The 14,207-nt window shown below is 43.2% G+C and overlaps 1 protein-coding gene across 1 annotated transcript in view; it reads left to right on the forward strand.

The window, feature by feature from the left end:
* The window catches only part of Lrrc31 (leucine rich repeat containing 31), a 30,569-nt gene that overhangs the window by 11,496 nt on the left and 4,866 nt on the right, over nt 1-14,207 (forward strand). Inside the window, exons 4-8 of the mRNA XM_028762151.1 lie at nt 2,655-2,798; nt 3,886-4,053; nt 4,592-4,759; nt 6,010-6,177; nt 11,055-11,222. Coding sequence (XP_028617984.1) covers nt 2,655-2,798; nt 3,886-4,053; nt 4,592-4,759; nt 6,010-6,177; nt 11,055-11,222 — 816 coding nt within the window. The remainder of the gene's footprint in view (nt 1-2,654; nt 2,799-3,885; nt 4,054-4,591; nt 4,760-6,009; nt 6,178-11,054; nt 11,223-14,207) is intronic.

Genomic DNA, 14,207 nt, shown 5'->3' on the forward strand with positions numbered 1-14,207 from the left:
ACTACAGGATAACAAGTTCAAAGTCACCCCTGGCTACATAAGAAGTTTTAAGCCAGCCTGGGTGGGACCCATGAGATCACTACTATGAAACAAAACAAAACAAAACAAAACACGCCCTTAGATTCTAATAAGAATCTAGTTTGATGTGTTGGTTTTGAAAGTATTGACAGTTGCTGGATCGTTTCTTGTTTTACAGCAAAAGGTGCTGTTTCTTTGAACAAATAAAAGCTTTCTGTGGTCGCTTCCCTTAAAAAAATGTGAACTGGTTTCCTTGAAGCTTCACAGATTTGACTTGAGCTTAGGACATCAATCCACTTGTTTTCTTCCTGAGCAATTTTACCTACTGAGCAATTGCGGTTTTGCTCTTTAAGATAAAATCTGTTCCTGAGAATTATACTCACTAGTCTAATCCATGAGACAGAGTCCTGCAGAGAACTTAAAGCATACTGCCTTGTTCAGAATTGTGGAACACAATGAATAACTTCCAGCAATTATTGCTTACATTTTTATAAACAAAAATAACTGTGTTTGTTGCTGGTTCCAACAATTATTCCTTACATTTTTTTAAGCAAAAGTAACAATGTTTGTTGGAGTCTCCTCCCCCACATCACTCTTGTATTCTGCTTCTCAGAGACCTTAAAATGAATCCCTGATGAGACTGCACGTGTCTGCCAATAGAGAGACACCAAAAGTGCATTCTAATTAGACGTCCTCATCTTCGTCTTAATCTACACGGGCAGCGACGGAAAATAGCCCTGTGTGGAGTCAAATACCCAAGATCAGTGGGACATGGTCTCTTAACTACTGAACCATCTCTCCCACCCAAGACCCTGCCTCTTAATCCTATTACACTGGAGATTAGCTTTCAGTGCTTGCACAGAGGAGGAGAAAAAACATAGATATTTAGACCATAGCACTATTATAATTCATTAAAATCAATTTTAATTAAAATTTATGTCATTATGAGACAGGGCTATTTAAAAATGTTTTTAAGTTATAGTAATTGTTTTTAATTAACTTATTGTGTGTGTGTGTGTGTGTATGTGCATGCCATATCTCATGTGTATTGGTCAGAAGCCATTTAAGACAGTTGGTTCTCTCCGTACATGACACAGGAGCTCAGGATTAAACTCAGGTCTTCAGGTTGAGTGGGCAAGTGTCCTTACCCACAAGGCCATCTCCCCAGCCCTAGAATGCGTCTCTAAACAGGGAACTGTAAGCCCAAGCTTAAGGGGTCAGAGCCACTTGAGCTTCTGGGAACAAAGCCAAACAAAGCTCCAATAGCTTCAGGTCCTGTGTCTCAGAGTCCTCAGGAGACTCTGGTGGAAGCTGCCTCAGGTCCTGTGTCCCAGACAGTCTTCAGGAGACTCTGGTGGAAACTGGTTTTACCACTGACCTGTGTTTTGAGTGTGGTAGTCACATTTTCTTTATGAAGTTGCCACCAGAAAGGAGGCTTGACTTCCTTTATGAAGTCAAGCAAACATGGGAATGAAAGCAGGCAGCAGCTAACTCAGTGTTCAATGTCAGAAGAGCAAGAATTTTCTTTTCCTGTGTTGTTGCTGTTGTGTGATGTAGTGGTTTTATCCTTTACAAAGTCTGTCATGGTGAACAGGATACAATTTCACCTGAAGCACTTTGCTGAAGCACCGCTAGAAGAAAGAGGTTTTGCCGGAGCTGTGGTTTCAGACCTGGTGACTCCAGACTCTCTGACCTGAAACCAGAAGCCCTCTGTGCCACTTTCCAGGCTGATGTCCTTTTAAAACTCAGGACACAAACATGCCTTGCCTCCTCCACGTGGCCATCTCCACCCTCTAGTCTTGCTGATCCTGAAGAGAAAGATGCTTTTTGAGAGTTTTTCCTCAGAGGTTAACTTTACTTTTTAACAAGCTCCAATAGAGACTCAGAAAGGTTTATTCACAAAATCTCCACATCACTGCCTGCTTAAGTATAAGATAACACTGGGTGTGGTGGTGGCACACACCTCTAATCCTAAGACTCTGGAGGCAGAAGCAAGTGGACTTCTGTGATACATCGCAAATTACAGGCCAGCCAGGGCTGCACAGTGAGACCCTGTCTCAAAATGAATAGTAGTCAATAAATGTAAGGTAGTGATGGTTGCAGGGCCAGGGGGTTGGGGTCAAGATGAGGAAGAAAATGTACAGACATTCCCAGTCTCTGTTGACCTGGCCTAGAGCGTTTTCCAGGTTCCATTCTGAGAGTTCACTAGAGCAAAGGGGGTTGCATGTCAGCGGCTTTGCAACACAGAGAGAACTGTATGACCGGAAAAGTTACAGCTGGAGTAGAGGCAGCAGAGCAGAGTTGCCAATTCTGCCACAGGATTCAATAATGACATAGAAAGTGCTAGAGAATCCTATGACGACATCTCTTTGTTTACAGAGTGCATTTTGTTGTTGTTGTTGCAGAAATAGAAAATATCCTAAGAAATAGGAAATGCAAATGGGACAATTTCCTTACTTCCAAGCAAGAAACCCCTGCTTTGCTAAAAGTCAATATGCCTACGCATTGTGTTTTCATATAATCCCAAACTACACCCTGTGCACATAGGCACTGTGAGCTCTGTTTATTACAAATCACACACATAGATCTGCATCTCCTTCTGCCCACTGTAGCTTCGTTTCTGCCTCTCCTCTCAGACTTGGAAGAACTAGATATTTCCTGGAACGATTTTGTCAGCGGGACCCTCCACTCTTTCACCCAGCAAATGCATCCTATCAGCAAGTTAAAAGTCCTGAGGCTGAGTAGCTGCAGACTTACCACTGAGGACGTTCAAACACTGGGTATGATGACTCCTCCCCTCAAACAGGACTGCTTTGTGTATGCCAGCTTGAAAAATAAGTAAAGACAGGGGCTGGGGAGATGGCTTAGCTCATAAGAAGCTTGTAAACATGAGGACCTAATTTTGAATTTCAGAATGCATGTAAACTGAATAAGGATGGCAGCATAGGCCGAGAATCCCAGGGCCATGGAGCCAGAGACAGGCAGATCCCTGTGGCCTGCTAGTGAGGCAGCACTCTCAGCAAGCTCTGGGCCCGGGAAAACCCTTTTTCAAAACAAACAAACAAACAAACAAACAAACAAACAAACCTAAGGAGGATAGAGGCATGAAATACCACACCAGAGGTTGTTCTATAGCTTCCTGCGTGTGTGCACAACTGTGCAAACACACATACTTGTATATACACACACAGATAAAAAACTTAGAAACAAAAACAGAAAACATGTCTTCCCTTGAAGCACCTTTCCAAGCTGATTCCTCAGGGGCAAACTGTCATTGTTGTCCCTCCAAGTGTGGATGACCAAGTACATTCTGGAAATGGTGTTCCTGTGAGGCATTGAGTGACTGCTGAAAAGCGCTGTGCCTTGGACTCCAGCTTGTGCTGAGCTCTGTGGATAAAAATGAGGACAGGGACAGAGCTGACCAGACCCTGCCTGTATGGCTCTTCAGTGTGGCTGTTGTAAAGCCTGCTCAAGTTAGGTCTTATGACCTCATCTAAAAATCAGAAGAACTGGAGTAGACAGCAGTTAATCTGTTTTTAAACTCCAAAATAATATCCCTTCATTTTTCTAACCCACCTCTAAAAATTAATGAAAATGAAGGGCTTTAAAAAAAAAAACTAAAAATTGTTTTAACTGCAACTAAAGCCTCAATTAAATTAAATTACACATTTAAAAAAGAAAAAAGAAAAAAATCTGAGGACACTCACACTATTTTCCCAAACGCTTACCAAAGTATTGTTAGGGACAGGAACTGGGTGTCTTTCTTCTCAGGTAACTCATATCTGCCCCGGCTTCCATATGCCCGGTGACGTCGTCTCTGCCTTTCCGAGGCAGCACCCACTGAGTCACGGGAACTTTTTGTACTAGGGGGCGCTCTTGAAATGATGCCTGAACTGGAAGAACTGAGTTTGTCCTGGAACAGCAAGGTGGGAGGAGAGTTGCCTCAGGTTCTCCGCACATTCCAACAAGGGAGCAAGATTCGAACACTTGAACTTGTGGACTGTGCCCTCACGTCACAGGACGGAGTGTTTGTGGGTAAGTGGAATTTGGAAGAATTCGTCCCAGAAAAACATCGGAAAGATGCCTGTGGAGAGTTTCCCGTAAGTGTGTGTTTTTCCTCTCAGCCTGAAGCTCCAGGAAATAATGACCCTGAGACCCAAATATATTTATAAGTACCTAGGCCATATAGCTAGGCATGTTCCCTAGCTGGTTTATAATTAACATCCCATTATTTTATTCATGGCTGTTTACCTGGTCCTTAGTTATATATGACGTCTTCTATGTCTGGGACCCTAATCCTCTGTGCTTGGCTCTATCCCAGAATCCTTTCTGCCTACCGAATGTCCCACCTTCTATTCTACTCTTTCCTACAGGCCATAGATTTTTTTTTAATTGACAAGTAATGCAACCATATAGAACACAAGAGAGTCTCTCTACAGATGCCTGTGATTGGCAGCTGGGAATCGCTCCTGGATGCTCTCTGTCCCCAGGGCACAGAGAGCTGCCATAGACCTCCTGCTTGCCCCTGTCTTCTGCATGGATGCTCTTCCTGTTTGGATTTATTCCCTTCCAGGTCACTTGCTACCTAAGCTGCGGAACCTTGAAGTATTTGACCTTTCCAACAACATAAATATTGCCAGCAGTCTAGACATCATAGCACAAGGATTGGAAAGTACGTCAGGCCTGAAGGTGTTGAGGTTGCATTCCTGTGGGTTGTCCCAAAAGAGCATCAGGATATTGGGTGAGTTAACAATAGTTAAGTTTAAGATCATACATGTAAAGTATAAAATGTATCATATATCAGGTTGATAAGATGGCTCACTGGGTATCTCACAGTAGGTATCACTCATACACACCCACTTACACACCAATGCACAGTAGAAATAAGTGAAATGTTTTCAAATATATCATATAGCATAAATATATAGCATATATGTTATTTAAAACCTATTAGAACATATACATTTGAATGTTCTTTGTTTTATTTATTTATTTATTTGCTTCAGAGCTGGGAATTGAACTCAGGGTTTTAGTGCATGCTAGGCTTATTCATTTTTTTTTTTTAAAAAAACCTTTTGCAGTAGCCATATACTTTCATTATTATAAAAAGAAACAAAAACACAGAAGAAAAGTAAAGAAGCCTCTTAAGTCAGTCTAGGCAGTGTAGACCTGAAATCCTAAAGGCCGAGGAAGGAAGGCCACAAAGTCAAAGCCAAAACAGACAACTTAATGGAAATAAATAAATAAATAAATAAATAATAAATTAATAAACAAATAAAGCAATTTAAGAAAGAAGTAACAAGAGAGAAGAGGACAGGATATCTCAGCGGGAGGACTCTCCCTCTCAGCGGGAGGACTCTCCCTCTCAGCGGGAGGACTCTCCCTTGCTTAGCCTGTGTAAGGCTCTAGGATCAATTCCACACAACAGACAAGCGTCTAAATGGACTAGCTCTACAAAGGCTGGGAAACCTAGGGTATGGACTGGACACTGGATAAGTTTACTGTTGCTGTTGAAGATGTCAGCATTATTTGTGCCTAGTGCTAGGAAGATGCTGACATTGCTTAAAAACAGTGGCAGCTCCAGAGACATCTAGGGTAAAGAGTCTGTCTCCATGTACAGTAGCTCCTTACATAGAATGACAGTTTTCCCTGTGATCTCAGAATCTATAGCATCCTTCTTACTGGCAGCCTGAGTAAATTGAAGGTCATTGCTCAGTAGTAGTTGGTGGCCTAGTCAGGCCTCCTCATAGACAAGAGCTAGGAGCAGCCAACTGGTATCTTAGAGAGAGAGAGAGAGAGAGCTTGTGAGGTCATTGTTGGGTCTGTTGAGGCCTAGTAGGTAGGGACTCTCCGTTTATCCCTGCCTTGGCTTTGTCAGCACAGCATGCACACTTGCCTCCTCTTCTACCCTGCTCCCCTCCCTTCCGGAGCACTCTTTCCCACTGACTCACAATATGAATCTCAGGACCTGGGTTGGGACCTCCTCTGTAGGTGATGCCTTTGCATTGTTGGGTGTGCTGAGGATACTGGATCTCTCCTGCAACAAGGAACTGGGTGGAGGCTTTGAGGATGTGCCTGCTCAGCTGGCTTTACTGAAGCATCTGGAAGTCCTAGACCTTCACCAGTGCTCACTGACAGCAGGAGACGTGACGTCATTGAGTAAGTGACCCTGTGGAGCAGAATCCGTGGATATGCCTGGGAAATTAGAGACTGGCTGTGGATGTTTAGATTCACTGATCAGGTCATTGGAGTTTTGTGTGTACACTGGGTACCCAGCAAATATTAAGGAGTCCAGGATTTAGTACTTGAAGGGAAATATTTAAACTTCTCTTGCTTTTTAGAAACAAGTATGTTTGTGTGGCAACCTCGGTTACATACAGATATGTAGAGAGAAATCCAAAACGAGGCTTTTAAATGACAAAGCAAAGCCAAGACACTCAGGGACAGGAGCAGTTACTGAAAAGCAGACAGAAATGGTACAAAATGGACACTATGTCGCTCTATCTCTGCCTTTGCTCCCCACTCCCCTCATCCCATGGAAGTCCACGCTGGCCTCGCTGGCCTCAGACATGCCAGGCATGCTGTAGTCTTTGGGCCTTTGCTTTCTCTCTGTTTAGATAGAGAGCCACTTCCAAGGTAGGAGAAAGTCTGGTCCTGATCACCCCCACTCCAGTGTCAGTACCTGCACATTTCCTAAGTAAGGACATGCTCAAAATGCATACGAATGGCAAAATAAGAATAGCATAGATTTTAAAAACAACCTGCAGAAGGAAAATCGTAATATAAAACTTCAGGTCTAAATATCACTTTTTGGATCTACTGGGATGTTTCTTAGGCTCTTGTCCCTTAGTCTGGAAAAAATGCAAAGAATTCAAGGAGTTCTTGAAACTTTAAAATGGAAAAGACCCCCTTTTATTCTCCACAGAGCACTCTGCAATATCCCTAACCCTTTACTCACAGGTGGAGGGGACATTACTGAGTTACCTGGCTACCAGATCTTCGTGGCGCACCCACAACACTGAATGTCGCATATGATGTTGTTACTCTCATGGGGCTATAACGTGCTCGAGGAGCTTCACTGTTGACTATTCGCATAGGACAGGGATAAGCGCTTCTTGTCTTGTCTAGGACATGAGAGAGTGCATGTATGTATGTATATGTGTGTGTGTACATATGTATGCATGTATGTATGGACTGTAGCAAGTGGCATTGTTCTTCTGCTGCTTGATTTAACAAGGCGGAAGTGATCTGCTGCCGTGATGTGCATGGCTTTGGACCTGACTGAGTGATGGGGAATAAAGAAATGACAGACACAGGCACAGAAAGGCTGAGATCAGGTAGACCATGTGCTTTGATAAGGACACATTAGCAGCCTGGAAACTCAGTGCATTTATTATATACCACTGAATGAGGAGGGAGTTGTATTATACATGGCTGAATGAGGAAGTGTTTTATTATATACAGCTGAATGAAAAGGGAGAGCAAATTGAAATGGTATAGGGTCCTTAAACTCTCAAGTCATGCCTCTATTGTGATGCTTTTTATAAGGCCATACCTCCTAAGCCTCCCAAGACCACACCACCAACTAGGAACCAAGTGTTCAAACTGAGACATTGAGGGATAGTCTCGCTCAGACCATTTCAGATAGGATAGAGACTGAGAGGTTACTTTGGCTTGGGCCACTCTGGAGAGCTCCAAGAGATAAGCTAGCTCCATGGGGCTTCTGGGATAATGTTTCCTATGATGGTAAGTGCTAGGGAGAGGCCTATAAGCAGGAAAGTAGAAGAAGATAGTAGATTAGGGCTACCTGTGAGTGCCAGTGCTTGCTTACCAGGCAAGGTTAGCTGATATGGCTGGTGAGAAAGGAATATTTGACTAGGCACAGGTTGGAAGGCTCACAGTAAGACTGACTGTGACACGTCTATTCTAAGCAATTAGACTTCTGACACCTTTATGAGAAGCCGAATATAATGGCAATTGCCAGGATTCAAGCAGTAGTAGCCATGGTCCAGGCATGTTTGCAGACTATCCAAGATTAATGTCTAAGACCAGTTGTCCTGTTAAATTTCTGTATGCTTTGTTGACTTCTAGAACATAGAGAATCACAAGGCAGAATGACAAATGAATGCTCCATTTGTCAGCAACTGAAAGGCATGCAGTACCTCAGGAGCCACAGACTCTAACCTGACAACTCTATAATGCATGCCTTTCATGGCAACTAGACTAGGCCGACTCCATCACCAATGGCTTGTCTCACTTGCCTTACTGGCAAGGCATTCTGAGAAAAGAATGATAATGCCAGATGTTAATATGTGCCAGCCATGAAGGAAACTACAAGGAACAAGCCATTTTATGTCTCCAGTGATCTTGTGATTAAGAAACCTAAGATTCAATTCTTGATCTTAGAGCATAAGCCATTGGTGTTCTGTTCAGGAACTTTTCCCCTGTGCCAATGTGATCCAGGCTCTCCCAGACTTTCTCTTCTTTTAGTTTCAGTGTATCTGGTTTTATGTGGAGGTCCTTGATCCACTTGTATTTGAGCTTTGTACAAGGGGATAAGAATGGATTGATTTTCATTCTTCTACATGCTGATCTCCAGTTGAACCAGCACCATTTGTTGAAAATGCTGTACTTTTTCCACTGGATGGTTTTAGCTCCTTTGTCAAAGATCAAGTGACCATAGTTGTGTGGGTTAATTTCTGGATCTTCAATTCTATTCCAATTGATCTTCCTACCTGTCTCTGTACCATGAAGTTTTTGTCACTATTGCTTTGTAGTACAGCTTGAGGTCAGGGATGGTGAGTCCACCTGAAGATCTTTTATTGTTGAGAATAGTTTTCGCTATCCTGGGTTTTTTGTTATTCCAAATGAATTTGCGAATTGCTCTTTCTATCTCTATGAAGAATTGAGTTGGAATTTGGATGGGGATTGCATTGAACCTGTAGATTGCTTTTGGCAAGATGGCCATTTTTACTATATTAATACTGCCAATCCATGAGCATGGGAGATCTTTCTGTCTTCTGAGATCTTTGATTTCTTTCTTCAGAGACTTGAAGTTCTTTTTTTTTATAGTATAGAATAGATTTTATTCAGGGCATGGGGAGGGGAGTTAAGAGGGTAGTAGAGGCAGAGTGAGGCAGAGAGAGAAGAGAAAGACTTGAAGTTCTTGTCATACAGATCTTTCACTTGCTTGGTTAGATTCAAACCAAGGTATTTTATATTATTTATGACTATTGTGAAGGGTGTCATTTTCCTAATTTCTTTCTCAGCCTGTTTGTCTTTTGACTACCTGAGGATGCAGCCCATGTGCAGTCACCATACGCAGGCACGGTTGTGGATGCCAGGAACTGCATGTTGACTGGAGCCTGATATCCCTGTCTCTTGAGAGGCTCTACCAGAGGCAGATGCTCACAGCTAACCATTGAACTGATCATGGGGTCCCTAATGGAGGAGGTAGAGAGAAGACTGAAGGGGCTGAAGAGGCTGAAGGGGCTGAAGGGGCTTGTGGTCCCATTGGAAGAGTAACAATACCAACCAGCCAGAGCTCCCAGGGCCTAAACCACCAGGCTGGGAACATGCTTGGAGGGACCCATGGCTCCAGCTGTATATGTAGGGAAGGATGGCCTTGTTAGGCATTGGTAGGAGAGGAGGTCCTTGGTCCCATGAAGGCTGGATGCCCCAGTGTGGGGGAATTCGAGGGTGGGGAAGGGGGAGTGGGTGGATGGGTGGAGGCACATCCTCATAGAAGTAGCAGGAGGGGAGACAGATAAGGGGTGTCTATGGAGAAAGGGGATAACATCTGAAATGTAAATAAATAAAATATCCAATTAAAAAAAATAAATGCAACAAAAAAGAAAAGAAAAAGAAAAGAAAACTAAGGTTCAGAGTAGCCAGCTACTGCAAAAACCATACAGAGTTTGTTATTGTCATGGCTTTTGTGGTCCTGAGGTTTAAACCTAGGGCCTATTTGTAGCTTGCAAATACTCTACCACCAGGCTTTGTAGTGAGCATTTTGATTTCTTTAAAAACATAGAAATGTCATAGGAATGTATTTTTGTTTTAACCCCAGGTATTGAGTATGGGACTGCTTTAGACTATCCACAGCAATAGACTATGATTTGCCTTGTGCTCTGGCAGGACTATGGTTTTACCAGCTGCAGATAGTTTTTTCAAGTATATAATACTTGGAATTCTGGAGACTCTTTTTTTTTTAAAGATGTATTTATTTATTATATATGAATACACTGTAGCTGTCTTCAGACACACCAGAAGAGGGCATCAGATCTCATTACAGATGGTTGTGGGCCACCATGTGGTTGCTGGGATTTGAACTCAGGACCTCTGGAAGTGCAGTTAGTGCTCTTAACCACTGAGCCATCTCTCCAGCCCTGGAGACTCTTGGAAGTGTATAAAAATGCTAGAGTCCCAAGAGGGGTTGCGGCTGCTGCTTCTCCTACTGCTGTTGCTGGTTGGAGATATTCTGATGACAAAGATCAAAATTATTCCAAGAAACTCGAAACCCTTAGTCATCAGGAAGAAGTCTAACAATATTGAGGCCCCCATTCTCCTCTAGCCTTCTTTCTATCCTACCTAGTATTGAAGTTGAAGGGATAATGATAGGGTAAGGTGGTAGAAATAAGAACCCTAAGGTAGCCAAAGAGTTGGGCTCTGTACCTAGTCCTCTTGTTTACTTTTCATTCTGATACAAGGTCTCACCATGCTGATCAGGTAGGCCTCGAATGATCAACCCTCTTCCCTCAGTGTCCCAAGTAACTGGGATTACAGGCTTGGAACGCCAGGCCCAGCTAATCACACAGTTCCTTCTAGTCCACGGAAAGGCTTGGGAATAGAGAAGTCTGGGGAAGACCCTAGAGAAGAGCTGATTTGGTAGTGGTATGGTCTACATGCAAGTTTCCAGGGAGGGTAATGTCATACAATGAGTTTGGTAGATACCAGGTCAGGAAGCCTGTGGGAGCCAGACGCTTCCACGACTGTGAAATGGTGTCTCATACGTGTCACGGTTGCTATTTTAACAGCTCAGATTATTCCTTTACTCTCCAACCTGGAAGACCTGGATTTGTCATCCAACAGAGACATGGGTGGCTCCTCAGAAAACCTACTCAGCAGGCTCCGGTTTTTACCAGCACTGAAGTCCTTGCTGATTAACAGTTGTGCTTTAGAAAGTGAGACTTTCACCGCTCTTGGTAAGAGAACTTCCCAGCTCCCAGCAGACACTGTAACTTAATAGAGAACCCCCACCACCACCAATCACTCCAAGATTAAGGTGCAGAAAAGTTACTAAAGACTAATTGAGATTTTGTTGGTTTGTTTTTCAAGGAAATATATCCTCTTAAAAGTGACCTTGAAGCCATGAATGACACTGGCATTTATTTTACTTTTAGTATTTATTTGAGACAGGATCTCATATGTAGCCCAGGCTGGCCTTGAACTTGCTATTTAACTGACAGTGACTTTGACTTGCCCTCCTGCCTCTGCTGTACCCTTACCTAGCTGCCTCCTAAGCTTTGAATAGCATTTTCCTTTATATGAAGCCAACTCTAGAAGTCTATGTCTGGTAACTTGTAATTTTTCTGAGAGGGAACATGAACTGAGGTTGCCGGGAGTCTGGTGGGAAAATGTGTAATTCACGTCTGCACTTTGCAGTCAGTCCCACCAGGACTTAATGCTCTCTTAGGAATCCTAAGGGTCGTGCATCTATCCTAGCCTATATCAGGTCTACCAGATCTAGATGTTCTACCCGTCATGGCTGGCAAGTGGAGGGCAGTGCTTAGTGGTGACGGGACATTGTAGAATTTCCCCAAATGAACGATGCAGGTAAACCAGCACTTTGTGCATTCAGTACTGGAGTCCACAGCACCATTCCAGTTTCATTGATTCAGAGGAAGACTCAAGTCTCAGCATACAGCTGTACTCATAGCAAAGATTTATTATAGGGAAATATGATCAGGAATAAGGAAAACTTCAGAAATAAGGGAAAATAAGATCAGGAAAGGAAAACATTTTTGAGGCAAAGCCCCAAGGAAACCAAGAGCAATCTCCCAAAAGTTCTCTCTCAATGGAGTTGCACAGGTACATTTAACTACTCCAGCAATGAGCTGTAACTCGTGTGTGTGAAATATTTTCCTAGTGAAGCTCACCTAAACTTGCAAGCCCAGGATTTCATTGATATTCAGTCACACAAATATCCCCTCCCTAGAACATTTGAGAATTCCAGACTAACAGAAGGAAAACTAGTAGATATCATAATTTATATTATTAATACAAACAGATTAGGCACAGTAAGCTGTTCTTGTTAGTTAGGGATCTGTGAAAGTGCTTCCTAACCCCAGGCCCTCTGGGTAGCATCCAGGAGCCAAGCCAGTCTTTCTGGTCAGCCATGGGCCTTTCTAGGGTAATAGTTTCAGTCTTGCTGTGTTAACTCTGTTATAATTTCAATAGGCCACTTCTCCCCACGTTTCACTGGAGTGGTATCCCAAGGTGGCTGGCTTCTGAGACTCTTACTTTATCGATGCATCAGCCATGATAGAGCAGGAGCTGAGTGGGCACTTTATTGGTAGTGGTGGGATCTGTAGGTGGTGTGGTCCTGCAGAGGAAGGTATCCTGGATCAAGCTTCTGACAGCCGTATCCTTTACTAGTTTTTGCTCCTTTGTTTTCCTTTGTTTTGTCATTGACACAAGGTCACACTCTGTAACTCAAACTATTCACTCTTCAGCTGATCCTCCCATGTGATGGCATCGTAGGCTAGCACCACCATGTCCAGCCTTCAGAGGCATTTTGTTACAGCAACAGATATTTGGCTGACTAATCTTGGCTCTTGATGAAATATTACCAGTCTCAAAAATTGTGGAATTATTAATGTCTTTAAGGTATAATTCTGATTCAAGATTTGAAACAGAAATACAAAACAAAACAAAAACCAACATAAGTTATATTCTTTGGCATCAACCCCTGAAGAAGTTACAAGTTGTTCTGCAGATAAAAGTTTAAAATGGCAAAACCGAAAAGAAACCTAATATACTCCTTTTGTAATTGTACATGTGACCAGACTGTTGAATTTTCATGTGAGTTAGTTCCTTTCCTCAGAGTCCTGTCAAAATGCCTAACAAAGGTAGTTTAAGGAAAGAACTGTTTATTTTGTGCACAGTGTGAGATATAGTGCCAAAGGTTGTGGCAACACTAACAGAGAGATGGATGCAGGTGCTCCGTTTGCTCCAGGACCCCATCCAATAGCATAAGGCTGCCCACCACAGGGAGCATCTTCCTTCTTCAGTTAACGCTCTCTGGAAACCCTCTGATAAGCACAGCAGAGTGGGCTTCCATGGTGACTGTTGGATAATGGTGAAAACAGCCCAGCTTTTGACCCTCGTATATTTAGTATGCAGTAGAACTGCCTTTAAAATTGTACCATGAGCCAGACAGGGCTACAGTGAATGAAACAAATGTACCCTATTAGTAGGAATAAGCAGTTACTGCAGATTCTAAGGAGTCTACGTCTAGAGAGCTCTTGCCCCCTCCCTGCCCACACACGCTTGGTCTTTGCTGGGTACTACTTCATGCTCTGTCCCAGCATCCCATCTAAAACGTTCTAGGCTATAAACCTTTCAGACTTGATATTCAGCATGGAGCCTATAGTGTCTAACAATGTGCCCGAGAGAGTCTGTGAATGCCTTGAAGTTCATTACAGTTACTCAGTGTGGGGCTGTTTAGTTCATCTCCTGACTATAGCACAGCTGCCATCAGATCTCCTGAATCACATCTGGCTCTGGTTCTTCTGACCCATGTGACCATAGGTCTCCAAGATGTCAGCATTTTTACTTCCTCATCTGTAAAATAGAAAAAGTTCGGCAACCCAATGTGTACCACAAGGTTATAGACCTAAGTGGCTTTACTACACAGATGGTTCTGAGAAGCTGCCTGGCTCATAACAGCTCAACAAATGTTAGTTGTTAATATTGCAAAGTCTATAAATTTCATTCCAAACAAATGGGGTTTTGTCAGTTTGCAAATGGGCAGTGTACTTCCTGTAGTGTCTCAGGTGGAACCTATGTTGCTGAATGGGGCCAGCACACCAGCATCCCTCTCCAGTGTGGACAGTGAATGGGGCCAGTGCACCAGCATCCCTCTGCAGTGAGGACAGTGAATGGGGCCAGTGCACCAGCATCCCTCT

Source organism: Grammomys surdaster, unplaced genomic scaffold, assembly GCF_004785775.1.
Source record: "Grammomys surdaster isolate TR1022 unplaced genomic scaffold, NIH_TR_1.0 62, whole genome shotgun sequence".
Taxonomy (NCBI): Eukaryota; Metazoa; Chordata; class Mammalia; order Rodentia; family Muridae; genus Grammomys; species Grammomys surdaster.